The sequence below is a fragment of the Brassica napus genome, chromosome A8 (assembly GCF_020379485.1).
Source record: "Brassica napus cultivar Da-Ae chromosome A8, Da-Ae, whole genome shotgun sequence".
In the NCBI taxonomy this organism is placed as follows: domain Eukaryota; kingdom Viridiplantae; phylum Streptophyta; class Magnoliopsida; order Brassicales; family Brassicaceae; genus Brassica; species Brassica napus.
In genome coordinates this window covers 21955568-21982018 of record NC_063441.1, presented here as the reverse complement: position 1 = coordinate 21982018, position 26451 = coordinate 21955568, and the positions used below count along the sequence as shown (strand labels likewise).

At 36.2% G+C, this 26451-nt stretch overlaps 6 protein-coding genes across 8 annotated transcripts; 2 read left to right on the top strand and 4 right to left on the bottom strand.

Moving 5' to 3' along the window:
- Positions 1-3991: 3991 nt before the first annotated feature.
- LOC106359411 (pentatricopeptide repeat-containing protein At1g09220, mitochondrial-like) lies at positions 3992-5427 on the bottom strand. The gene has a single exon (XM_013799124.3). The coding sequence runs from the start codon at positions 4744-4746 to the stop codon at positions 4081-4083; it is 666 nt and encodes a 221-aa protein (XP_013654578.2). The 5' UTR covers positions 4747-5427; the 3' UTR covers positions 3992-4080.
- A 2531-nt stretch (positions 5428-7958) lies between these two features.
- On the top strand, positions 7959-10156 carry LOC106360288 (putative FBD-associated F-box protein At1g05080). Its single transcript, XM_022690808.2, has 3 exons — positions 7959-9409; positions 9495-9629; positions 9734-10156. The coding sequence occupies exons 1-3, from the start codon at positions 8387-8389 to the stop codon at positions 10016-10018; spliced, it is 1443 nt and encodes a 480-aa protein (XP_022546529.1). The 5' UTR covers positions 7959-8386; the 3' UTR covers positions 10019-10156.
- LOC106360289 (putative 12-oxophytodienoate reductase-like protein 1) lies at positions 10082-12416 on the bottom strand. 3 transcript variants are annotated; one of them, XM_013799880.3, is made up of 4 exons: positions 11894-12416; positions 11652-11792; positions 11435-11565; positions 10082-10993 (listed from the first exon to the last, which is right to left on the bottom strand). In XM_013799880.3, the coding sequence occupies exons 1-4, from the start codon at positions 11977-11979 to the stop codon at positions 10224-10226; spliced, it is 1128 nt and encodes a 375-aa protein (XP_013655334.1). In that variant the 5' UTR covers positions 11980-12416; the 3' UTR covers positions 10082-10223. The 3 variants fall into 3 exon arrangements, with proteins under 3 accessions (XP_013655334.1, XP_013655333.1, XP_022546527.1); XM_013799879.3 differs by having other exon boundaries at positions 10083-10993; positions 11657-11797; positions 11894-12414; XM_022690806.2 differs by having other exon boundaries at positions 10083-10993; positions 11657-11792; positions 11894-12413.
- Positions 12417-16755: 4339 nt separating this feature from the next.
- Positions 16756-19953, bottom strand: LOC106362357 (inactive glucose-6-phosphate 1-dehydrogenase 4, chloroplastic). The gene is made up of 11 exons (XM_013802239.3): positions 19755-19953; positions 19059-19508; positions 18894-18988; positions 18708-18822; positions 18418-18623; positions 18231-18339; positions 18103-18137; positions 17888-18008; positions 17578-17780; positions 17281-17481; positions 16756-17202 (listed from the first exon to the last, which is right to left on the bottom strand). The coding sequence occupies exons 1-11, from the start codon at positions 19854-19856 to the stop codon at positions 16965-16967; spliced, it is 1875 nt and encodes a 624-aa protein (XP_013657693.1). The 5' UTR covers positions 19857-19953; the 3' UTR covers positions 16756-16964.
- A 121-nt stretch (positions 19954-20074) lies between these two features.
- LOC106362359 (ATP-citrate synthase alpha chain protein 3) lies at positions 20075-23012 on the top strand. The gene is made up of 13 exons (XM_022690431.2): positions 20075-20167; positions 20307-20421; positions 20552-20728; positions 20829-20990; positions 21077-21157; positions 21310-21361; positions 21488-21602; positions 21677-21758; positions 21865-21960; positions 22048-22149; positions 22239-22355; positions 22474-22590; positions 22672-23012. Exons 2-13 carry the CDS (start codon positions 20323-20325, stop codon positions 22744-22746), a joined length of 1275 nt encoding a protein of 424 aa, XP_022546152.1. The 5' UTR covers positions 20075-20167; positions 20307-20322; the 3' UTR covers positions 22747-23012.
- Positions 23013-23063: 51 nt separating this feature from the next.
- On the bottom strand, positions 23064-26182 carry LOC106362358 (putative disease resistance protein At4g10780). Its single transcript, XM_048738282.1, is given in 3 exon segments — positions 23064-24031; positions 24033-24096; positions 24270-26182. Coding segments are annotated over 3 exon segments (2424 nt in total). The 5' UTR covers positions 26003-26182; the 3' UTR covers positions 23064-23404.
- Between the last annotated feature and the right edge of the window lie 269 nt (positions 26183-26451).

Genomic DNA, 26451 nt, shown 5'->3' with positions numbered 1-26451 from the left:
CGTACAGCAGACTTACTCCCTCGACTCTTCCTCTTGGATTGTTGGAGGTGACTTCAACCAGATCACTCACTATTCTGAGCACTCCCTTCCCTCTGTAAACTGCTTTGACCCTCATATGACACAATTCAGAGACACCCTATCCCACCTCAGCCTCTTCGACCTCCGTTTCACTGGCCCCCTATTCACTTGGTCCAACAAATGCCCTTCCTACCCCATAGCCAAAAAACTAGACAGAATCCTTATCAATCAATCTTGGATAGCCACTTTTCCCCACAGCCAAGCTTTTTTCCTAGCCCCTGAAATCTCTGATCACTCCCCCTCTGTTGTTGACCTGGCTGTCGACCTCCCTACCCCCGGAACCAGACCTTTCAAATTTTTCAACTACCTCACAAAACACCCTCTTTTCTTCCAGACAGTGCTGCAGGCTTGGGATCAGTCCGGAGGCATGGCTTGGGATCTTTCTCACTTGTGTGTCAAACTGAAAAAAATAAAAAGAGAGCTAAAAAAACTAAATAGAGAGAATTTCTCAAATATCCAAGAAAGAGTGAGAGAGACTAACTTGTTGTTAAAAGATGTGCAGGTGCAGGCGTTATCTAACCCAACTTCGGAGAACTTCCAAAAGGAAAAGGAGCTGGAGGAGAAATGGAACTTCCTCAGATCCATAGAAGAAAGCTACTTCCGTCAGAGGTCACGCATCAACTGGCTAAGAGAAGGAGATTTCAACACAACCTTCTTTCACCGACTGATGCAAATACGGAACTCCTTCAACTCGATTCGCTCGTTCATCTTGCCCACTGGAGAGGTTATAACTGATCCGAGCCACATGGGTGCTATGGCTATCGCTCACTTCAGACAACTCCTGGCTCCTCCAACTCAACTCACTACTGCAGTCTCTCCCATCTGGTTTCAGGAGATCTCTGACTTTCGCTGCCCTGAAGAAAATGCGTTGACAATGGTTACAATGCCCACTGATGAAGAGATCAAAACGACAATGTACAAACTCAATTCAAACAAGGCCCCAGGACCAGATGGACTTACCTCTGGCTTTTTCAAATCAGCGTGGACTGTGGTTGGACGTGAGATTACTGCGAGCATAAAGAACTTCCTCCTCACAGGTTTTCTACCTTATGCTGTAAACTCCACCATTCTAACACTAGTGCCTAAAAGGATAGGTGCTTCTGCGATCTCTGACTATAGGCCAATTGCTTGCTGTAATACAACCTACAAGCTCATCTCAAAGCTGCTGGTCAAGCGCCTGAAGCCCCTGCTACCTTCACTAATCCTTCCCAATCAAACTGCGTTTGTCCAAGGAAGGCTGCTCGTTGAAAACACCATCCTGGCGTCTGAAATAGTCCATGGATACCATAGAGATAAGGGTCCAGCAAGAGTAACAATCAAAGTAGATATAGCCAAAGCTTTTGACACCATTGATTGGGGATTCATATTTAATATGCTGCAAGGAATTAACATTCCAATTGCTTACCTTCTGCGGCTGCATGCTTGTGTCACTACTCCGAGCTTCATGGTGGGCTTCAATGGCACTGTCCAAGGCTATTTCCGGAGCACGAGAGGACTTAGACAAGGAGACCCCCTTTCCCCTTATCTCTTTGTCATGGCTATGAATTGTCTGTCTATCTTGCTTGATCGGGGAGCAGCAGAAGGAAGTTTCGGCTATCACCACCACTGCAAGGACTCTAAGCTAACGCATTTATGCTTTGCAGACGACCTCCTCATATTCTGTGACGGTTCACTCCGGTCGGTGAAAAATGTCCTTCAGATTATCCAGAACTTTACTGATGTCTCAGGTCTTGCGGTCAGCATTTCAAAGACAAGTTTCTTCTCCTGTGGAATCCAGCAACCTGAAATAGATCGAATAATCAGTGAGACGGGTATTACGCATGGCCTTCTACCTGTCAGGTATCTTGGGATTCCCCTATGCACTAAAAAACTCTCTCTAGCTAACTGTGAACCACTAATACAACAAGTAAAGAACAAAGTTAACAGCTGGAGCGCTAGGTCTCTCTCATTTGCAGGGCGGCTATTATTGATCAACACAGTCATTGCAGGGATTTCAAACTTCTGGTGCTCTACTTTTACTATCCCTAAGAAGTGCATTAAACTGATAAACTCTATCTGTGGAGCTTACCTATGGAAAGGGACGACAGAGGGGCACCACTCTGCTCGAGTATCGTGGGAAACGGTTACATTGTCAAAGGAGGAAGGTGGTTTGGGAATCCGTGATCTCCACCTCTGGAACAAAGCATGCACTCTCAAGCTTGTCTGGCTCCTGTTCTTTCGATCAGGATCTATATGGGTAGCCTGGTTTACAAAACACATACTCAGAGATTGCAAGAGTAATTTCTGGACAATCAAGGAAAAGCAATCACACTCCTATGCAATCAGGAAACTACTTCGAGTTAGAGAGTATGCTTACAGCTGGATCCACATCAAGATAGAAGATGGAGCATCCGCACGGTTTTGGTCGGACAATTGGAGCCCTTTTGGAAACATTAGGGAGTTCCTCAATATAACCACCACATCAGCCTTGGGAATACGTCAAAATGCTACCTTGGCTGACATTCACTACGAGGGAGGATGGCATATCCCAGCTCCTCGCTCTGACTCTCAACTGGCTCTCCATACCTTTCTCACTACTCTTACTCTCTCTCAGTCGCATGACTTGTATGAGTGGAGACAACCAGGAAACGGTTCCCAAACATTCAAGACGGGTCTGACCTACAACCTCATCAAGCCGCATCAAACTCATGTCCCCTGGTCCAAGATTGTCTGGTTCTCTCGAGGCGTTCCAAAACATAGCTTCCTTGCGTGGTTGGTCACTCTAAATAGATGCCCAACACGAGATCGTATCATCAGCTGGGGTCTCTCCACAAGTCCCCTCTGCCTTCTCTGCAATGCGGCAAACGAGTCTAGAGATCATCTCTTCTTCGAGTGCCCCTTCTCCTTTGCAGTATGGGCCTCTTTAGCACAAAAAGCAAACTGTGTGGCAAATCACTCTTGGTCCCAGACCCTTCACTACCTTGAGCGTCGCTCCTGCTCCAAGCCAGAGAGATGCCTCAGTCTCCTAGCTTGGCAGGCTTCGATCTATTTCATCTGGACTGAGCGAAACAACCGTCTCCATCGTCAGCACTACCGATCATCATCTTCCATCTCCACTGCTGCATCCTCTCTGATTAAAAACAAAATCTCCAGCTTTCGAGATCAGAACTCCGCTTTCGCCTCAACTCTATTCCAGATTTGGATTGGTGGCTGATAGATCAACTGCCTTCGTGATTATCACCCCTGTGATTATCACCTTCGCGACATCACTTCTGCACGTATCGTCAAAGAGTTCGGAAGCCGTCGTCACTTCTTTTTTTTTACTTGGGCCATGACCCTGCTTTTGAAAATGGGCTTTATCCCCTTCTATTTAATGGCTTGCAAGACCTCGTTTGTAATGGATTTATGTCCAAAACATTGCCTTCTTAGGCACATATCATATATAATATATAAAAAGCCCTTTTTTCAAAAAAAAAAAAGACAATGTCGTTTTGACCAAAAAAAAAAACAGAGGACAACGAGCTGGCCAATAGTGTGTCAGGGCTTTCTCTACCATTATCTTGTTGTTGGCCTTACACACACATGGAACTAAAGTTCTAATCTTTAGTGTGAATTGTACTGATGTGGCGTTTCTTGGATCAGTTTACACTCTTGTCGTCATTCGCTCTTCACTTTCCCACTTTCTTTTTGGGAATTTCTACAATTTCTTGCAAAAGTTTGCTCCTTTCTTTACCAAATTCAAAGGTTAGGCTCAGAATTATAGTAAATAGATTATATGGAATAAACAAAATATTTTATGGTTGGATTGAAACGTGATCAATACCGTTGGATTGAAACGTGAACAAGCATGGGCCGAACTTTGGGGCGATAACTCTTAGCTTATTATATCTTTGCGTTAGTGGGTTCTTCTAAGTGTGAAAATTAGCTTAAAAGCTACTCAAAATCTTAACTTCAAATAATGACAATGTTATGATCAGTACAATGAACGTTGGAGTCTTAACTACAAGACTATTATAAGTTCTGCTATGTTAACTGCGAATGCCCTGGAAGTTTAGCTACACCTCTAACATCCATCAGTTTCCGGAACCTCTCACCATCTGTGAATTTTCCAGTACCACAAAAGATGTTAGACATAAGCACATAGTCACCTCCATGACTTCTCTCCAACTCCATCAGCTTCTTAGTAACCCTCTCCGCCATCTCAGGATCATCATAAACGCTACAAGCTCCAAGCAGCATTCTCCAAACCACTGCCTTTTGGTCAGACGGAATCTCCAAAGCGATCCTATCCGCTTCTTCTAATCTTCCTTTTCTTCTCAGCATATCTACTAGACATCCGTAGTGCTTCACATCCGGCGTGATCTTGTACTTGCTTACCATCTTGTTAAAATACTCTAGAAACTCTTCTTCTGTTAAGCCGCCGTGGCTACAAGCGTTTAAAACACTGATCATGGTCACTCTGTTCGGTCTCAATCCCAGTCTTTCCATGTCTTTGAACATGTTGACCGCTTCTTTGCCCATCCCGTGCATTGCGAAGGCGGAGATCATCGTTGTCCACGTGACCAGCGAGACAAAAGAATTATAAAATAGGGGTATAGCAGACTCAAGGAACCCATAGGAGATTTGGCCCATAGGAAATAGGGGCACGCGAGAAGTAATAATTAAACAAAAGCATTGCTTAACTGTCATTTAATTAGGATGTCAATTTGGCTTACATACCATCATCAGAATCAATTGAATAATTAGTAAGTTTAAAATTCAATTGGTAGGAAAACTTATATTAACCCAAACATAAATGTATATGATAAATTTAATACTCGGAGATCTCATCAACTTAATGTCAAAAAAGATAAAACTGTTTGCGACATATAGTTATGGTCGCCCAAAAAATATACGGTTTGCCCCAAAAGTATGCTTATATAATATTGTCTTTTATGATTCACATCAACCTTTTTCATTTTCGATTTAATAAAGTGCAAACAATTTTATTGTAATCATTTGTTATCGTTCTCAAAACGAACGCATTCCCACATATCCCACTGATTTTTTTATAATGAGTTATTTTTACAATGAGTAAGGTTCTTCAATGAAGGTTTTTAACCATTATGTATACCAAGTTGTCTCAAATAATTTCAGAGTAATGTTTTGCTCAAAACTCAACACATACCAACAAATGTTATATATAGGTTCATTAACAGTCAAAATTATCTTCACGATATCAGAGACAATATGATGTGTTATAGATTCTAGATTTAAGAGACAATGTGGTATAAGTTCTTTAGCAGTCATTTTTTTCTTTAAGCAAATCATAGAACGACTTAGAAGTGAGGTGTTTTATTCAATAGTAACTTTCTAATTTGTGTAAAAACCTTTGATTGATAGGTGGAAGTCGTTGGAATCGATTCCCACCCACAACATACTGATTACATACCTGAAACTCGGTGATCAAATTATTTGTTAAAATTAAGAAATCTATTAATAATCCTTAACAAATTCTATTATATTTTTAGATTAAATATCACTAAAATAAACATAAACATATACATAGACAACTTGTGGTGCAAAATCTAAAGAGAAATAAATTATATATTTTTTGGAAATATCTTTCCATTAAAATATAATTTTTAATCTATAATATTTTTGACTATCAAAAAGTTATAATGGTTCAATTAAATTAACCTCACAAATAATACACGTTCAAAAATATGAATAATAGGCTATGAAGAATTATGTTTTAATAGCCTAAAAAAATAATAATATTTATATATTAAAACAAACATATTATAGAAGTATACATTTTTAAATTTGAACATCTCTCTAAGTTAATATCTTATATAATTATCAGTTTTTATAACAAAGAAATCAGATTTCCTAAACCATATCAGATATACATATATAATCACATATACTTAAATATTTAAAACATTTCCATTTCACTAAAATAATAATAATACCTATATATTAATAAATCAGATTTTATAAATATATATTAATTCAAATATGTATTTATTTATCATAGATTTTTATTATTTATGTTAGAAAGAAATCAGATTTCTTAAACTATATCAATTTACTTGTAACAATGAATATCTTGTATTCTTAAATGAAAACTTCAGTTAATAATTATTTTTATAATGAATTTTATATAAAATATGGTTATAAAATAAAAAAAATTATAGTATATATTTATCGCAAATTTTGTAAACTACCAAACTACGTTTAATAGATTATTCTACACAAATTTATATCAGCAAGATTATAAATAATTTTATCATCATTTAATTTAAATAAAAATACAAACTTTAGTGTAATCTCTAACTGTAAATATTATTTTTATTATTTCAGTTGTAAACCAAAATTTTGAATGTTCTTAAAATACTATATTCATTCCAATTTTTTAAAAATAATAACAACTTTTAGCAAGTCTTTCAAAACAAAATATATCATACATCTAAAATAAATTCAAAAAATGCAAATTAAATATTTTATTCATATAACTAGTATATAAATGTCGATAAAAAACTTTGGAACTAATATTTATATATATCAAAACACACAAATTTTTAAAATATAAAATTTTAAATTCAGATATATATTTATATAAATATCTTATATAATTATAAACTTTATAACAAAGATATCAGAATTCCTAAACCATATATATATATATATATATATTAAAATATTTTAAATTTCTCCATTTCAATAAAATAATAATTTCTATATCAGGAAATTAGATTTTTTAAACTATATCAATTATACATGTAACAATAAATATCTTATAATCTATAATGAAAATGCAATTAATTATTATTTGTGTGCTATGTATTTTAATATAAGAATATGGATATAAAATAAAAAATTACAATATTATATTTTATCAGAGATTTTGTAAACTCTGTCAATTTAAGTTTATAGAATATTCTACGTAAATTTGTATTTATAAAGTTTATAAAAAAATCATTTCATCATTTAAGTTACTTAATATATAAATTTTGATGTAATTTACTATAAATATTTTTTTTTCAATGGCAAACAATTATATGATTTTGAAGTTTCTTAAAACATGAGATATATTCCAACTAAAAAAATCATGAGAACATTTCATTGCTTCCTTCGAAAAAAATATTTCACACGTCTAAAAATAAGTAAAAAAAATGCAAGTTAAAATATTTGATTAATATAATTGCTATATAGCTGTCGGTAAAATATTGAATTAATTTTTTGTGAACTTGAAAAAAAAAGGGTATAAATTGTGTTTGAACGCTGTTTGTATCCTAGTATTCTTTTATAAGACAATTAGTTTGATTTTATTATATTAGTAATTTATCATAAATTATATAAATGATAAATCAGATATTTTTATGTTTTAGAGTAAGTAACTCTTCTATATTTTAAAGTAAAATTAATTTGCATAACATATTATCACTTACAATAAAAAATATTATGATGAATACATTATTTTAATATGTATAAACTTAAAAACTGAAAAAGAAATTATATTTAAACCTACACTGTCTAATACATAATCATAATCACAATCACACATATTAACATACTGTTATAAAATGTAATTCACATTAGCATAATAAATTGTACTATGTATATTATTACATTAAATGCCATTAATATAAAAAATAAACATAGGGACAATTTATTGTGAAAAATCAAAATCTAAATAAATTATACAACTTTTTGGAAGTATATTTTTTACAATACATATATTTTATTTTATATAATATAGTATTTTATTGTATAATTATATTTATAGAAATTTATTTCAAAATCAGATATTTTTACTTTTACAGTAAATAGCTATTGTATGATTTTTAGAAAAATATATATTTGGTGATGAGATATATTTTAATAGTTATTAAATTTTCTTTTATCTTAAGATTATTAATTTTTTGATTTTTTTTTTTAAATAAGCAGATTTTTTTTCCAATTCAGAAAGCACTATATATCTTTTAACATAAATATATTTTAGTTCAGAGTTTAATTTTATTTGATACCTATTAGTTTTTGCTACATGCAAAAGATAATTATCTTAATTTGAACAAAAAATAATAATTATCTTAGTGCCAAATGTATCAATTTTATTAATTAGTAACTAAACAAACTTGATGAGATTGATATTTCTTTCTTTTTCATCGCCTATATTCCTTTCTTATTTATGTAGGAACTAGTTGGATTTTGTATTCATTGGGAAATGCAAATCGTTATATAACCCATTTAATAGGCTAGGTAAAATCTAATTATTTTGGTCATAACAATTTCGTTGTGTTGCTTCTTACGTCGAATCCTTGTTCCTTGGGGTTTCCTCGTGAAGATGTTAGAAACCAAAATTGAAGAGATAGATTGTGAAGACAGGATCAGTGCTTTGCCCGTAGAGTTGCTTGTGACAATTTTGTTGCTTGTCCCGATTAAAGATGCAGTAGCCACCATGATTTTGTCCAAAAGATGGCGCTGTATATGGATGATGTTGCCTAGACTTGATTACAATGAAACCAATGATATCAAAGATGATCATGATTGTGGTGGTGGTGATGATGATGATGGTGATGGTGATGGTGATGGGGATGGTGATGGTGATGGTGATGGTGATGATGGTGATAATGATGATGATGTTGATGGTGATGGTGATCTTGAGAGAAAGAAGAGCATTTGGTGGTTTTTGGACAAGTCACTGAAACTTCACAAAGCACCTGTCTTAGAAAAATTGCTTATTAGTCTTGGTCGACGATGTCCTAGTGATGCTAATGTCGGAAATTGGGTTGAAAAGGCTGTTGATCGCGGCGTCGTCGTGGTAAAATTCAAGCTTCGCTGGTCAGCAGGTCCAACCACATTGCCTAGGAGCCTTTACACCTGCGAAACACTCAAAGAACTGAGTCTATCTAACAAGGTTCTTGTTGATTTCCCTTCTTCCCCTTCCTGCCTCCCGTCACTCGAACTACTTCAACTTTTCTGTGTGGCATATAAAGACGAGGCTTCTCTCGCTAGGTTCTTATCTAGCTGCCCTGTCCTTGGAATATTGATAGTGAAAAGAAAGAAGAGTGACAATCTGACAAACTTTATTGTGAAAGTGTCTTCTTTATGGATGTTATTTTATAATAATACAGCTTGTCTGCAAGATGACACTGACGTAGTGGATAGTGATAGTTGTTTGGTTATAGATACTCCGGCATTAATAAAGTTTAAGGTCGATGATGATTCAAGAGACTCTTGGTCGATTGGGAATATGCCTTGTCTCGAGGAGGCATATATTAGTGTCAACTCTTTATCTAATTTTGACAAGTTCATAACAGCTTCTTCGTCGATCTTGTCTCTTGACTTGACTTTTACCGATGAAATGGTAGCTCTCATCTTTATCTATGTGTTGACTGTTTGTTGTGATTACTTTGTTGCATCTACCCAAGTTGTTGTTTCTTTTGTTGCAGCTTGTGCGTTGTCGCACCCTAAGATTTTCTCGACTTATAAAGTTATCTGTAGATCCAAGTAGATCCGACTGGGTGGAACCACTCTTACTTCTACTAGCAAATACTCCAAAACTTGAAGAACTTTTGGTAAATTATGTACGTACTCTCCTTTTCTTCAAGCTTTGATGGACGTTATAATACTAGTAACTTTTTATAATATATAGTCACTATTCCTGGATGTCACCGTTGCTTCTCATTAGGAATTTATCTATGACCTCGAGGATATCCCACTTTCATGGAAACAACCAAGTTCTATTCCTGGATGCTTGTCGTCACATCTAAAAATATTTGAATGGAGATACTATGGACACAGAGAAGAAGAGGAAGAATTCTTGACATACATCCTAGCCAATTCTAAGTGTTTAAAGACCGCGACAATCTCCCTCAAACCCATGTTAGATCCTGAACTAGAGCAAGATGCTATCATCGGAAAGTTGAAAGATATTCCTAGGGTTTCAACATCATCTCAACTTTTGGTCAATTGAAAATTTATTTCGAGTTATCATATTTTTAGCCATATAATGAAGCTCAGTTAATGTGCACGCTTATCAATAAATTGAACCAGAACCTCTAAATGTAATGTGAACAACTTGCTATGGCTATAATGTAAACAAATTGTATGCTTTTAACAACTTGTAAGATTATTACAGCAGCTGAAAAAATGGAAAGTAAAAAAAAAAAGACAAAACCTTAAGGTTCTGTCTCGAGAAAAGGGTAATCAGTATAACCCACGACAGGATCAGAAGTATAAAAACTTGTTCTGTCGTACTTATTCAGCGGCGCGTCGAGTTTAAATCTTCTTGGCAAATCTGGATTCGCCAAGAACAGTCTCCCATACGCCACCAGGTCGGTTCTTCCCTCCGCCACCGCCTTGTTCCCGTCTTCTCTTGTATAACCTCCGGCGACGATGAACGCTCCTTCAAACGCCTTCCTCATCGGCGTAAGCGACTCAGTGCATTCGAAAGCCTCAGTGGCTGTTTTCATCCTCGGCTCAACCATGTGGCAATAGAGTGTTCTGAATCTATTCAGAGACTTTGCCATGTAAACACCTAGCTTTTGAGGCTCTGTATCTCCCGACTGCATATAGTTCGCGAACGGAGAGAGTCTGACTCCAACGCGGTCAGATCCGATCTCGTTCGTCACAGCTTCGACTACTTCCAGCGCGAATCTACATCGGTTCTCGAGAGATCCGCCATAAAAGTCGGTGCGGTCGTTGACAGTGTCCTTCATAAACTGGTCGATCAAGTATCCGTGTGCGCCATGGATCTCCACTCCATCAAAACCAGCTTCTATAGCGTTTCTTGCAGCGAGACGAAAATCATTTACAATGTTTGGGATCTCGTCGGTCCTTAGCCGCCTCGGAGGTGTGAACTCGTCGGATGTTGTGAACTCGTTGGATGAAGTCTCGGCGAGAGGCTTATCCGTAGAAGAGATCGGAGCTTCACCATTTGGCTGAGAATCTAGTACAAATATCAGTTGCTTAGCACACACGTAACAAGATTTCACAATTTCAAACCCTAAAAGATACCTAACAGAGTTTGTTTTTCTTTCTTGCATCATCATTTTGGCTGAGAATCTAGTACAGATATCAGTTGCTTAGCACACACGTAACAAAATTTCACAATTTCAAACCCTAAAAGATACCTAACAGAGTTTGTTTTTCTTTCTTGCATCGCCATTTGGTTTGAGAATCTAGTACAAATATCAGTTGCTTAGCACACACGTAACAAGATTTGACGAACCCTAAAAGAAACTTAACAGAAATTGTTTTCTTTTTCTTTTTTCTTGCATCACCATTTAGCTAAGATCTAGTACATTTATCAGTTCCTTAGTCCACACGTAACAAGAAAACAATTTCAAACCCTAGAAAACAGAACAGAGTTTGTTTTTCTTATATTAACCTCGATGAGAAACGCGACCGGCGTGCCAGAGCTGACAGAAGAAGACGGCGCCGTTAGAATGAACGGCGTCAATGATAGGCTTCCATGCTTCGATTTGTTCTTTCTTCCATATCCCTGGCATGTCATGATACCTATCACAAAAAGTCAAGCATAACTCATAAGTTCATAACACAGGAAAAAAAGTTAACTTATCTGGTGAATAGTTTGAAGAAAGGACCTTACGCCATGGCGGTTTCTGAAACTCCGGTGGCTTCGGTGATGAGAAGACCTCCCGGCGTTGCTCTCTGAGAGTAATACATGGCGGCGTGAGGTTGTGGAACGTTGCCGTATGATCTCATTCTCGCCATCCCTGGCATAACTATTCTGGAATATAGATTCAGAGATTTCATTCAGTCAGAAAAAAATAAGTTAATCTGATAAACTCAGATCCAGTTTGTGTGTGGATTGGATTAAGAGAACCTGTGAGAAAGATTGAAGTTTCTCATTGAGAATGGTGTGAGAAGGGGAATTGTCTGATTGGTTGCAGAGGAAGTTCCGTTCTCCATTGATCTATCTTTCAAGAACTCCAGATTTAGTGTTGCTTGTATTTTAAGATAATGTTTGGTGTTTTTATCACCGGTGACATGAAAACAAGAGGAATTGTAAGGAGACACGAAGAGGATGTGTAGTGTAGTGTCCTGGATTTGTGGTAGTAAGGTGGAAAGGGCTTATAAGAGTTGATTTGGATTATCTATGACACATAGTTTACTTACTTTTTCGGTTAACCATCCGGAGAAAACTCCAGAGTTAAACGTGCTTAAGTTGAATCAATCAAATGATAGGTGATCTATCAGAAAGCTGCGTGTTTTTCGGGTAAGTATATCAAGTCAAACGAGCCTTTCCGACAAGGCACTGGACGCCGAATGAAGGTGAGGTTCACGGGTTGAGAGTGGACATGGGGTCATGAATGTTGGTGGGTCGATGCGTTACCCATAGAGTCTCATTTTTTATTAAGTCTTCTGGTATTCTTACTTTAAACCAACTGACAGTAAATTTATTAGCCCAAATCTCTTATGTATTTATACTAATAGTAGTTATTTTGATGGAATTGAGCTTTCCATGAGCTATCAATTAGTGGGATGATCGATGCACTTTTAAGATCAATATTGATGTGAATCCACTTTTATATAATGTTAAGTTTACTGGGTTCCAATTTATAATCAACTAGATTAAATGTGCATATTACTTCATCATATATATATTTGTGATATAAATTTATATAAAATTAAATAAGTTAATGCTACATATTTTGAGAGTATGAATAGTATTTTCTTGTTGTTTATTATGATTTTCTCTAAGTTTATTGTTATACTGTATTTTTTTAATAGCTTTGAAGTATTTTTAATTAATATTTTGAATTATATCTAAAAAGGTAAATGGGTTTTCATAAGTAAAAAAATGAAGTGTATCACCAACAAGCAAAATGATGTTTACTAAATGATGTTTACCAAAAGGTGTCTTGTACAACACTATTTTTTTTTCTCATACATGTAATTTCATATAACACGTTAGTCTATTAAACGTTCATATAGCATATACACAGAAACGGACCTGGGTTTCACAACTTTTTATGATTTTGATAGACGAAATTTTATCAGATGATAGAATATGAGAAGAATTCGAGGGTTTTGAGTTGGAATTTTAAGACCACGTAAGATAAGTGCAAATATGTTCATGTATTTATAGTGTAAATAGCTCAGTTTCAGCCAAGATTTTGAAATTAAATATGGGATAAACCAAAAATATTTGGTATATATATTTAGATGCTAAAATTTATATAAATATGTTTGCAAAAATATAGAATATTTATAATTAAGATTATGTAACTGAATATACCTTTCAAGTAAATGCATTCTCTTGTTTAAATATATATATTTGCCATATAAAAGTAACTTGATGTACTATATATTTTAATGAAAAACTTTGTCTTATAAAAGTAACTTGATGTTTGATTTAATTTTCCTTACAAAAATAGAAATAATAACTTATTTTAATTAACAAAATATAAACTAATAAATATTCGTAAGAAGATTATATCCGTATGTACAGACAAAACACCTCGTTCTTTCTAAAATCGTGATATACCTGATAAATTGCTATCATAAATAATTTAATAATTTATAGGATTATAGAATATAGTATATCTAATAGAAAATTCTTCTTAAAAATCCACCAAAAAATCATAATGTTTCTATTTTAATAAGAAGATGGCAATAAGTAAATTGATCCAAAACACTTATCCTCTCCGTTTCATAAAAAGTGTTATTTAGACACATACATATTGAGAAAATGAGAAAACATATTAATATACCGTTATTTATTATACAATTAATTAAATAAAAATGATTTAACTAAATATCTATTGATTATTTTTTTAAAAAAAAATAATAAGAAAAATTGCATTGAAAATATAGAATAATGCTTATTTTGAAACAAAATAAAAGGGTTAAAGTGACATTCTTTATGAAACAGCAGGAGTATATATTATTCATGTCTTACAAAAACTTTCGATGTAGGATCTTTTATGTAACACATTTTACACGATTGCATCTAAAGAAGATTAGACAATGATGCGATGTGTGCTCCAACCAAATTTCATTAGAAAAAAGAAGACTTTATAAATGGTTGGTTGTCTGTTTTCGACAACTCCAAAACACATGTGCCATTCTACAACTATACTGCATCACATGTTTTACACTAAGTAGAATGTAAGAGCACCATTAACCCTAGCATCCTATTTGGGGTGCTTAATTTATTTTATTTTTTTTGGTTTTTTTTTTATTAGAAAAAAGTAAAAACAAACCAATCAAGGGTCGACATGTATCAGTAGAGCCCGCGAATAGTACAAGCAACAGATGCTTGTGATGCCTAATTAAGCACTCCTCTTTCTTCTTCTTCTTATCTTTCCTTTTTTTTAAATAAAAAAAATCTAAGCACCCTACAAGCACCCTTGATTAATGGTGCTCTAAGGTTGTTAAATCCGGATTTTTGCTCGGTTTCGGTCAGTTTCTTAGTTTTTTTTCTGGTATTTCTGTTTATAAAATTTAACTAGCATATTAATATAATATTTACTTTAGCTTGATTCGGCTTATATACTATCAACTTTCTGTTTATTTATTTTATACCAAAAACTATAACTATATTTACCGTTTATAGCAAATTTTAGCTTATATAATTAGAAGTCAGATTTATTAAAACATAATATATATTTAGTACTCTAATTTTTAAATATAATATTTTCTGTTTTATTTAACTATCAAAAATAAAAATAAAAAATAATAATATCATGATATTATAAAATGACTATATTGTAGTATAAATAGCGAGTCAGCTCTAATGGTAAATGGGTTGCGGCTGTAACTTCCGCCATCAGAGTTTGATTCATGCTGGAAATGACTATTTATAAGGCTTGAGTTCCCGGCAAAGAGGTGAAAAAACTTTTTTCTACACCAAAAGTTATTTACCAATAAGAATAAAAATTATTTTATTTAATTTGGTGAAAATGAGAAAAACGAAATAATTTTTTAACTTAGAATAATTTTTTTACTAACACCAGTTTCTTAAATATGATTATCATATAAATTAATAAATTATGTATATACTATTCATTTTATTATAAAATTTACATATAAGTATACTAATGCATTTTAATTAACCGGTTTCTTCAGTTTATAGTACCGGTTTATAGATCGAACCATATCCATATACTGTGATTTTTTGAAAATAACCTCTATTCGTTTTATCTGATATTACCAAATCCAAACCATTTTTTCTATTCCGGCTTGGTTCAGTTTTAGTTAGTTCGGTTTTACGGGACTTAACATCGATCCCTAGCTTCAACAAAAAAAAAGAGATTTTTTTTAAAAAACAATTAGAACTAATAACGTTACACCCCTAAAATAAACGCATAGTTTCTCTCGATTACTCTTAAAAAAATTCGAGCTACTATATTTTATCTTATGCGTGTATGATCTTCCCGTGTTCATCAAATTTTGTTTCGTAGTATTGCTTTGTTCTGCAATATTACAAAAACTCGAGCAGTATCTTTGACAGCTATCCTTCAAATCATATTCATGTCTGGTTGAAACCACCCGGCCCTCGTTGAAACTCTCACAGCATGTAGCTACACCAGGGGATGGTATAGGAAAGGCTTAAGATCTGTTAATCTAGAGTGATTGATATGCTTGGGGGTGCAGGACGCTTACAAACATAGCTACTACTTACTAACGTATTGAGGAGCATTTTTTTCCGCTTGTCAACGACAGAGAAAGATTCAAGTCTAAACAAACGTTAGTCTCAGCTATCTCTTTTTCTTCCTTAGAGCCATACTTGTTGGCAGGGGCGGAGGCAGCATATGAGGAGGGGGGTCAGCTGACCCCATTACTTTAAAAAAAAATATTGTTTTGGTTTAAGCAAAATTTGTGTTGACCCCACTAAAAAAATAATTTTGACCCCACAAAAATAATTACTAAACACTGAAGATAAAATTTAATTATACAACTAAAATAATTATATTTTATATCATTGAAACTTTGGAGTTATATTAGTTTTAACTTCATTTTTTTGATAATTATCCAAAAATATAAAATCCCTAAATATGTTTTGTTATTTTAATCTTTAGTAATATGTTAGTTTACTCCTAAATTGTATTAGGTCCAACTAATTTGCAATATAGAAATATTACAAAACAAGTAAACATAAAAAGAAAAGAAAATATGTTCCTCTTCTTCGGGAACAGGAGATGACGGCGGACTCTTAACTTGTGCTCTATAATTATTTTTTAGTTAAATTTTAGGTTGGTTTTCTATATTTTTAGCCAATAAAACTGTTATAAAAAAGTTTTAAGCTATAAGTGTGCGTAGAGTAGAACTGCAATAATCATGTGGTTCGATATGAGAAGATTTTAGAGATAGAGATAGAGCTTTGTTTTTATTCATTTTTGCTATTCTTTTCTTGAAAACTTTAAAAATACAGAACACTCTAAACAAAGAAGCGGTTATTGTACAAACGTTTTTTGGTTTGAATAAACTTTTACATTCAACAGAAAATGGAGTGTGCCTAGAGTATATGTAGTTTTTTATAGTATATAAATTATATTTTTGATTTTTTTTCGACCCCGGTACAAAAATTTTCTGGCTCCGCCACTGCTTGTTGGATGCTGAAGAGCTTGCATTACCTGCTGCGTTCTCATTGTTGTTGGCCTCTGATTCATTCTTGAAAATGAAATCCTCTGGCTGAAACGAAGGGAATCTGTGAACCCTCGCTCTTTCCACAACACAACCTTATCTAAAACTCTCTCATACTTTTCACCATGGGTGGCTTTAGACAAGTTTTCAACACTATCATGAGGACCCCACCATGATAGACATTCATACAGCAACATGTCATACATGTGTTACAGTAGCTTCAAGCTAGACTAACCACTTCACAATAAAAGTCTATATTTCACAGATTGTAAAGCTTTGTTGGTTGTTCCATCTATGTATCTCCTTCATTCATCTGCCCATGGGGCGCCGTGTTTGGCCCAGAGATAGTACGCTCCAACAGGTCCTCGTCCACCAAATTCATACAACTCCGGAGCTGTGTGGTGCTTGTCTATCTCTTCCAGGACAGGACTCAGAATGTCCCATGCTTCTGCAACCTCATCGCTTCTCATGAACAGATGGTTGTCTCCATCAATCACATCATGAATTAAGTGCTCATATGAATCTGGTACTTCCGTGCTATACCTACAGTTTAGAAACCAACAAGAACGCAATGATTCAAAACGTGAAGGAACACAGATGATGAGAAAACCAAAAACTTGCCTGTCTTTATAGAGCAGGTTAAGTTCAGAAGCGTCAAGCTGAAGACCTAAACCAGGAACCTTATTGTTGATTTTCACCAGGATGGCTTCATCAGGTTCGTCACGTAGGATAAGCTCATTTGTCCCCAAATCTATGTTGATTCCAATGTTGTCTCGGTATATGTTTCCTGGAACATGTCGGAATTGCACACGGATCTCCACTCTTTTTAAACATTAAAAGCACACCAAATCATTTGCTATGTCAACTGATATACATACCGGTATGATGTTACCATGAGTAGGAGTTATTAACTCTTACCTGTGTTTAATGAGGCCAGTGCCAACTCTTACTAGGAACGGTACACCATCCCAACGAGCATTATCAATATACAAGGCTGCAGCACAGTATGTAGGGCCTACACTGTTCAAGATAGCTTCATTTTTATCTCCGGAAGTGTATTTATACTGCCCAAGGATGGCATCAGCAGGATCTAATCTGCGAGTCGATCTCAAAACCTTCACCTGAAGAAGAAGGTTTGTTGTCACCAGGTCATTTGACAGAAAAAGAATACACTACTACTTGTCTATATATCATAAGACTATAATGTTCTTTGTTTATGAAGGTTAACCTTCTCATTGCGGATATCTTCACCATCAAGACTTATTGGAGGTTCCATGGTAAGTAATGCGATTGTCTGAAGTATGTGGCTGTGAAAGATGTCCCGTATTATGCCATACCCATCAGAATACCTTTTTAAAAAAGCAGTAGAAATTAACATAACTGAGGCCATTTCATTTTCTAAACATGCAAAGATATGCTAGAAATGGAACTACTATGCCTTACTTTGCTGTTTGCGCAACTGATTCTGATACAATAACCTGAAAGTATCATTTGTAGACAGAGTGAACAACTCAGAATGTGAAAGAGAGAATCTTTCAGACACTACACACAAAATAAAACAATGATACTACCTGCACATTGCGTATATATGTTCTGTTCCATAATGGTTCAAAAACCAGATTTGAAAACCTCAGCACAGTCAGATTTTCAATGAGATTTCTTCCTAACATGTGATCTATCCTGAAATGGGAATAAACAGAAACCGTAAATAAAGATGAACTGTACATTCAGAAAGAATTTTAGATTTGGAAGAAGGACCTGTAGATCTGCCTCTCTTCAAACTTAGATAGAAGTGACTGTGTCAACTGATGAGACGAGTACGAGTTAAAACCAAAAGGTTTCTCAACTATTATACGAGTCCAGCCTTGTGACGCTTGAGCTTTATCTCCAATGCTGCACGCCACATCCACAAGAGCTTCTTGAGGCACCGAGAGATAAAACATCCTATTCGCTTTTGATACTCCCTAAAGAATTTGAAGCTGGTAATGTATTATTAAACTGTCTTTTGCTTTGTCTGTCCAAATGTTTGTAAACACACAAAGACTAACCTCAATCTGTTTCATTCTCTGGTCAAGTCGAGTCATCCCATCCCTGTTATCATAACCTCCGTTGATATAGTATGTTCTACTGAGAAATGCATCCATCTTGTCCCCACAGTTTTCCCTGAACGTGTAGCATCATTCAATGAATAAAATATACCAATTTTATGTCAGGAACAAGAAATATATATATACTGATGATCAACACGGCAAGTCAGAGTTGAAGCGATGATGGATCTGAGGTCTTCATCTGTCAGATTCTTTCTTGAATACCCGAATATACCAACATCCTGTGACAGTAAAGACCAATCAATAAGACAACTATAATGATTATTTTGTTCATGAGCATAGAGAGTATACCTCAGGAAGGTAGCCGCTATAGTACAAGGCAAACAAAGCAGGGAAAATCTTCCCTCTTGCTAGCTCACCGGTAGCTCCTACAACAGCTATGCAAAGTGAGGCTCCTCTTGGCACATCTAAAAGACCGTCCAAGAACTGTTTTGACACGTATGGTGTATCTCCAGCTCTGTGAGAACCAGCACCCAAATGGGTTCCTAAAATAGTCTCTTCTGGTCGTAAACCTGAAGCTCCAGTTTCTTCAAGAAAACCTGCATCGCTAAGGAAAGTGTGCTCCGAGTTTATTTTAAGCTCTTTCAGAGGCTGATGTTTTCTGTGGCTGCCTTGTTTAAGGTTCAGGCTTTTAAGTATCCATAGCTTGAACCCACAGAATCTCCTGCAGAGATCTGAGCCTCCTCCATTGAGCACAAGGCTTTCACTTCTGAAGGAACTATAGTAGTCTCTTGACGAAACCTACTCACATTAAAAAAAAAAAAATTCAACTTTCAACAACTGGAGCAAAGATCAAGTTCCTGTTCGTATCAAGTCCTCAAAACACTAAGCTTAGATTCAGACGCAAAGATCTCAGTATCTCTGGTGAGATGTCACAAAACTTAGCTTAAAGCCTTAAACCAAGTGAACTACTTATCTACTGATCATCTCATAGATCGCAAACATGCAAACAGAGCTGAAGGAGGTACGGTGAGCACATGTGCTTACCGGAAAGTTAGAAAAAGAGAGGGGGAGATGGCAAGAACAGGTGGAGGTCAAAGGAGCCGTCGCTGATTGAGAGAAGGGAAGCAAGCAACTGGTGAGAGACATAGTAGCTCTGAATCCCTACTGACTAAGCTAAGCTTAACATGTTACTGTCATACTGTGTAAAGTTAAGACAGAACAAGATTAACTTCTCTAGTTCTGCCAGCTGCTGATTAGTTTCACTATTTACGGAAACCAAAATGGTTATTTTTGGTTCGACTAAACCGGTTGGTTATTGAGAAAAAAGGAATATAATAGTGGTTTAGGCGGGGGTGGGTAGGTTGACTTTAGGACTAAAAACGTCAACGTCTCTTCTGGTTCCCACTCGGCGTCTGCTTTTCTCTCTCTCTCTCTCTCTGTCTTGTTGTTGCCTGTTGGTGAGATCACCTGTTACTCAAACTTCTTCGATCTTATCTTCTCTAAACTCGTCACCTAACACTTGTGTGATTCAGACGATCACTGTCTTTTAAAACTTACTGTCTCCGTTTCAGATTCTGAGTTTCTCTCTTTCTTTAGTTTTTTGAGCTTGTAAATGGCGAGGAAGAAGATCAGAGAGTACGACTCCAAGAGACTTCTCAAGGAACACTTGAAACGTCTCGCTAACATCAACCTCCAAATCCGCTCTGCTCAGGTCTGTCACCCTCACGAATATTCTATAGCTTTGTTTTCATCGAATCTAATATTTGATGATTACTATCTTTGGAACCAACGAAGAAACATTGAAGTTGAAACTGTTTTTTTTTTTTCTCTATTACTTGCAGGTGACAGAAGCTACGGATTTCACTGAGTTGACCAACCAGGAGCCATGGCTATCTTCCACGAAGCTAGTTGTGAAGCCTGATATGCTGTTTGGAAAACGCGGGAAAAGCGGGTTGGTAGCTCTCAAGCTGGATCTTGCTGAAGTTGCAGAGTTTGTCAAAGCCCGTCTCGGCTCTGAGGTGAATGATCTCTGAAGATAAGTGATAGAACAAAGGGTTGAATCTTGCTATATTGTTTAATGTTTGTTTTTGCTATTTTTTTTATTCTGTGTGTGTGCAGGTTGAGATGGGTGGATGTAAAGCTCCTATCACTACATTCATTGTGGAGCCCTTTGTGCCTCATGATCAAGAGTACTATCTTTCTATAGTGTCTGATAGGCTTGGCTGCACTATAAGCTTCTCTGAATGTGGCGGTATTGAAATTGAAGAGAACTGGGACAAGGTAACTACTAAATTTTTGATTTGTTTTCTCCCAATAACTATAGCAAAAAAATTCAGATAGAGAACTTGGTTTTATGGTATCAACAGGTGAAGACTGTGTTCCTTCCTGCGGAAAAGTCAATGACGCTTGAAGTTTGTGCTCCTTTGATAGCAACACTTCCTCTTGAGGTAAGTTTCTGTTTGCTAAGTTTATAGAAGCTTCTGGGTAAGCCTGTGGCACCATGCAACTAAAGTTTTAGTTTGGTTTAGAAAAGCCTAGATGTATGCTTTTAAAAGAGTTATGCTAAGCCTTCCTTAAGTAATGTTTATATACATTTCAGGTTAGAGGTAAAATAGGCAGCTTCATAATGGGCGTGTTTGCTGTATTTCAAGGTATGTTTAGGCCACTTCTTGATTTTCAAGCATTTGTGCAAAGAAAACTCTTGTGCAAATACAAAGAGTTCTGTTACAGGAACTCTATAGGGCTTAGCTTATTATCTATTTGTGTTCTCTTTGAAGATTTGGATTTCAGTTTCATGGAGATGAATCCGTTTACGCTAGTCGATGGAGAGCCATATCCTTTGGACATGAGGGGAGAGTTAGATGACACAGCTGCCTTCAAAAATTTCAACAAGTATGTCTAACATTTCTCTCTCATTTTTTTTTCTGTGGGAGCTCATTGGATTGATAAGATCTTTATCTATTCAGGTGGGGAGACATTGAGTTCCCTCTGCCATTTGGAAGGGTCCTGAGTCCTACTGAGAGCTTCATCCATGGTTTAGATGAGAAGGTATAAGCCGTTGGCTTGAGAGTTGAGACACTTCTTATATGACTCATGAAAGAAAGTAATGTTACTGATAGTACATGTGTGTGTGTGTTACTTTAACTTAATGCAGACAAGTGCGTCTTTGAAGTTCACTGTTTTGAATCCTAAAGGTCGCATTTGGACTATGGTAGCTGGAGGCGGTGCTAGCGTCATATATGCTGATACGGTGAAATTTTTTAAAAGAAAGAATGTGTTATTATTTTGAAGACTCTAAACAACTTCTCACACTCTGCTTATCTGCTTTTTTAACAAGGTTGGAGATTTAGGTTACGCATCAGAGCTGGGGAACTACGCAGAGTATAGTGGAGCACCTAATGAGGAAGAGGTGTTACAATACGCTAGAGTTGTCATTGATGTGAGTCATACCAATGAGCTTAGCTTTTGCCATTAGCTATATATATAATTCTTGAGCTTCATGGACCAAAATGTTACTGGCTTTCTCAGTGTGCTACTGCTGATCCTGATGGGCGCAAAAGAGCTCTTCTCATTGGAGGTGGCATTGCTAATTTCACCGACGTGGCAGCTACTTTCAACGGTATCATCCGCGCTCTAAGAGAAAAGGTATACAACCTTTAACAGCTGCTACTGCATTTTGGTGAAGATGAGATGAGATTGCCTAAGAGAACTGAATCGGTGTTGGCTATTTGTATTGTATCTTTGTTGTGTGGGGCATGAGCAGGAAACAAGACTAAAAGCATCAAGAATGCACATATACGTAAGAAGAGGTGGTCCAAATTACCAGACTGGTCTGGCTAGAATGCGTGCTCTGGGTGATGAACTCGGTGTTCCTCTAGAGGTAACCAAACACACTCATGGTGTATTAGCATACTGTCGGTTTAGGTAGAATACTGATCTTCATAAGGATTGGTGATTGTAGGTATATGGACCAGAAGCAACGATGACAGGAATATGCAAGCGAGCCATTGACTGCATCATGTTGCCTGATGCATGATCAACCAAACCTAAGATATCTTCTCCAGTTGAAAACAGCAGACCACGAACTCGGAGCTGGACATTTGGAAGTGTGTGTGTGTGTTGATCCCTGTTCTTCGTATCTCTTTCTGCATATGAAAATGAAACGCTCTTTGAAACTTTTTATTTTGTGAATGTATGAATTTGAAAACCAGATCATTGTGTGTTGCCTGTGTAAATTTGTAATCAAACAGTCGAAATCCTTTTCTGAAATGTACAAATAATATATCACTGCTTTGATTTGTATACCAAAGTGTACAAATAACTTTATACCAAATTTTTACTCACCACGCAAAATCATACAGCATCACACAACAATTTTATTTAATTTTGGTACAAAGTGTTTTGAGGTATCACTCACACTTGTGTCTATAAAGCCTCAGAAAGAAGAAAAGAAAAACACACAAGGCGCACACAAGTTTCTTCACACCAAATTTCAAAAAAATCATAACATGAGAAAAGATAATACGATACAATTACAGGAGAGCTGAAGACAAACGTTGCAACTCAACAAATGGGTTGTCTCAGAAGCTTTGAGATGTGTAGTTGTATGTCCATTTGGAGAGCGAACCTGAGAATATCAAAGCATGATGTGAAGTGAGGGATGTACGATAAACACTGACTACGGATTGATCCACCTATTCTTCAGTAGCTTCATCTTCCCACTCAAGTGTTTCAAACCATTCTTCATTGTATTCATGTAGGTCAAAGTAGTATGCCCTCTCCTTGCTTAATGGAAGCTTTTTCAGCTTTGGACAGTATTTTATTTCCATTCTCTTTAGACTTGGCCATTCCAACCGTTCCCAGTAGATACTCTTCAGTTCCTCCAAATCTTCTAAGTAAATCGTATGTAGTTTTCTAAACGGTACAATACTCGACCCCTTGTTTAGTATACCACAGACCTTTTCTCTGCTTATAATTTCTTGCAACTCCGGTGATGGCCCCTCTAGGAATACAATCGCAAGATTCGGAGCAAAGATTAACCACGACAAATCCTGTATACCACTGACGACAGATATGTTGACATAGCCGAGGTTTTGGAAGCATATGGCACTTGTACTTGTGCATCCATATCTCGTATGATCCATTATATCAGAGATGATACACCTTTCTATCATGATATAGCGAAGGCCAGTCATAGCCGTTTCAAACTGCAACGGACCGCCTTTTGCTACAACTCCATCCAGAGATATAGCATCGATACATCTAGCCAATTTGGGGATACTTAAAAGACGTTCTAAAACAACCACATCATTGATACTTACTCCCAAGCCTTTCAAATTCTTCAGTAACTTTATATCCTCTATCAACTCCAGACTTAAAAAAGTACCTTCATGTAAGAATAGCATTTCTATATTTACCAAACTTGATATCACACTGATGCTTTCAAGAGTTCGTACGCCTGTCAAATAAAAATATCTCAACTGAATCAACTTTCCCAATCCTACAGGCAAGTTCTCTAGACTTGTATGTGATAAGTCAAGAAATCGCAAGCTCACTAACTTTGAAACCTCTTCTGGCAGCTTGGTTAGATTTTTGTTGTTAGATAGATCCAAAACCACTAACTTAGGCATCGATAGAAAAAAATCACCTGAGATGTTCACCAGCTTGTTGTCTTTTAACAACAATGTGGTCAGGTTAGGACACACCGGGGATACATCCCCGGCGATGTTCTGAATCTCATTTTCTGCCAGTGACATCCTTCTCACCGCATTCCAGTCCCTAACCTCAGGCATCTGATGCAGTCCAGCACCTGTCTTGACGATAAATTTCTCTTCCTCTTTCCCAAAATTAGACGCAACCCAAAGAGCCATTTGGCGAATCACATCATGCATTTTTACAAAGTCTAAAGTGTCAACAGGCATCAATAGACATGCACTAACGAGGATACCGATTATCTTATAACTCTGGTTCATAGCTCTTTCTCTCTCTCCATCTCCATCTATGATCCCTTCGGATACCCAGTACTCGACCAACTCGTCTTTATAAATTTCTTTATCTTCTGGAAATAAAGCACAATACTGGAAACATTGCTGTAATGTCTCGTCCTTAAGATCATCATAGCTAAGCTTGAGAATTTTAAGAATCTCATCTCTAACTTCTGGATAGTTGTCGGCATTTGAATCCAGATCATCAATCGCACACTGCCACTCACGTACTGACGTTTTGTAGGACATTGTTTCCCCAATAACGGTGAGTGCAAGTGGTAAGCCTTTACATTTCTCACATATTTGTTTTGCTAGCTCGAGGATCTTTGGATCACTGTCTAGTGTGGTACCTCTAATTTTCTGCCGGAATAGTTCCCAAGCATTCTTCTGGTCTAGTTGCTTGACTTCCAAGTCATGAGCTCCCATACGCCCACAAACGTATTTCGAGCGAGTGGTAAACACAACCTTGCTTCCATTATCTGCTGAGGGAAATGGAATCCCAATCTCTTGTAGTTTCACTTTCTCCCATATGTCATCTAACAACATAACGAATCTTTTACTTGTAAGAACTTCTTTTATACAAGTGGCTTTCTCCTTTTGGTCTTTTTTCTCCCACTCCTCGTCACAGAGGCCTAGTCTTTTACCGATCTCCTTTTGGATCTTTTCAACTTGTAGGTTTTGAGACACCACTACAAATATCACCACCCCAAACTCATCTTTTTTTTCAAGTAACTTCTCATTGATTTGTTTGAGAAGTGTGGTCTTCCCTATTCCACCCATACCGTAAATACCCAAGATTCCAACTTCCTTCTCCATGAGAAGGCTCCATGCATCTTCGAGCGTCTTCTCTAAACCGACTGTGCGTTGAGTGTCTATATCATTTACACCAGGTGGAAGAATCCTCCTAGCCACCACCTCGCCACAAGGTTTTGAGGACAAAATACTTCGTACTTTCTCCAACGTTTCAAATACATTTTTACCATAATGATATGTTAAAAGGAAGTTGCTGGAGCAGTACCCGTACATAGACAATCTTTCGATTTCTGAAGTCCTATCTTCAAGCAGTTTAGTGACCTTTGGTTGGATGGCTTTGACTTCTGAAAGCCATACCTTAATTTCTTCTAGCGCTCGCAAACCTTTTCGTTCTTCCATCTCGAGTTGGTTCTGCAAGTCATCCTTCATTGCTTTGAGGCGTCTCGCAACCTCTTGCAAAGCCTCAAGATTATCTTCCAGTTCGAGTATATACTTGGCCTTCTCAAGAAAAAAACTTGTTGCAGCTTGAAAGCCGTTTGAAAGTACGTTCCCCATCGTGTTTCAATAGAAAAAATAAAAGCGCAAGAGAAGAACATGAAAATGGAAAGAAGAAGAAGAATACCAAGCACTGGTTGAAACTCAAGAACTATAGAGATAAGGAGATATGATAACTTCCATATTGAGGGGTGGAGGTTAACCTTATCTCTATAAGAACGTACAGTAACTAAAGTAGCAAGCAGGCTTTGGTATTGTTCGTATAATATAAACTTGTCCTTGTCAATCAATTAAAGACGCCAACTAATTCATGACTCTGGGGACGACTGATAAATGCTACTAGTCTTTTGGATAGCTTTTATTTTTTCCACATCCAATTTATTACTAATCATATTTTATTAAGAAAATTTAAAGCTACGGCCGGAAATCTTAAAATGAAATATACTAGCTTTACAAATCAATTTTCTTACAATTTTATATTTAATGCTTTTAAAATTTTGAAATAATTA

What these genes read in the sequence shown, in the direction of transcription:
- LOC106359411 (XM_013799124.3), bottom strand. Translation starts at nt 4,746, where the DNA reads ATGACAGTTAAGCAATGCTTTTGTTTAATTATTACTTCTCGCGTGCCC.
- LOC106360288 (XM_022690808.2), top strand. Translation starts at nt 8,387, where the DNA reads ATGTTAGAAACCAAAATTGAAGAGATAGATTGTGAAGACAGGATCAGT. An exon ending in TGACTTTTACCGATGAAATG is followed by an intron (nt 9,410 to 9,494) that starts GTAGCTCTCATC and finishes CTTTTGTTGCAG; the next exon opens with CTTGTGCGTTGTCGCACCCT. An exon ending in AAGAACTTTTGGTAAATTAT is followed by an intron (nt 9,630 to 9,733) that starts GTACGTACTCTC and finishes GCTTCTCATTAG; the next exon opens with GAATTTATCTATGACCTCGA.
- LOC106360289 (XM_013799880.3), bottom strand. Translation starts at nt 11,979, where the DNA reads ATGGAGAACGGAACTTCCTCTGCAACCAATCAGACAATTCCCCTTCTC. An exon ending in AACTTCAATCTTTCTCACAG is followed by an intron (nt 11,793 to 11,893) that starts GTTCTCTTAATC and finishes ATTCCAGAATAG; the next exon opens with TTATGCCAGGGATGGCGAGA. An exon ending in CGGTCGCGTTTCTCATCGAG is followed by an intron (nt 10,994 to 11,434) that starts GTTAATATAAGA and finishes TATTTGTACTAG; the next exon opens with ATTCTCAGCCAAATGGTGAA.
- LOC106362357 (XM_013802239.3), bottom strand. Translation starts at nt 19,856, where the DNA reads ATGTCTCTCACCAGTTGCTTGCTTCCCTTCTCTCAATCAGCGACGGCT. An exon ending in AAGATATCCGCAATGAGAAG is followed by an intron (nt 17,781 to 17,887) that starts GTTAACCTTCAT and finishes CTTCTTCTTCAG; the next exon opens with GTGAAGGTTTTGAGATCGAC. An exon ending in AACCTGCTCTATAAAGACAG is followed by an intron (nt 17,203 to 17,280) that starts GCAAGTTTTTGG and finishes TCTAAACTGTAG; the next exon opens with GTATAGCACGGAAGTACCAG.
- LOC106362359 (XM_022690431.2), top strand. Translation starts at nt 20,323, where the DNA reads ATGGCGAGGAAGAAGATCAGAGAGTACGACTCCAAGAGACTTCTCAAG. An exon ending in TTGAAGAGAACTGGGACAAG is followed by an intron (nt 20,991 to 21,076) that starts GTAACTACTAAA and finishes TGGTATCAACAG; the next exon opens with GTGAAGACTGTGTTCCTTCC. An exon ending in TCCGCGCTCTAAGAGAAAAG is followed by an intron (nt 22,356 to 22,473) that starts GTATACAACCTT and finishes GGGCATGAGCAG; the next exon opens with GAAACAAGACTAAAAGCATC.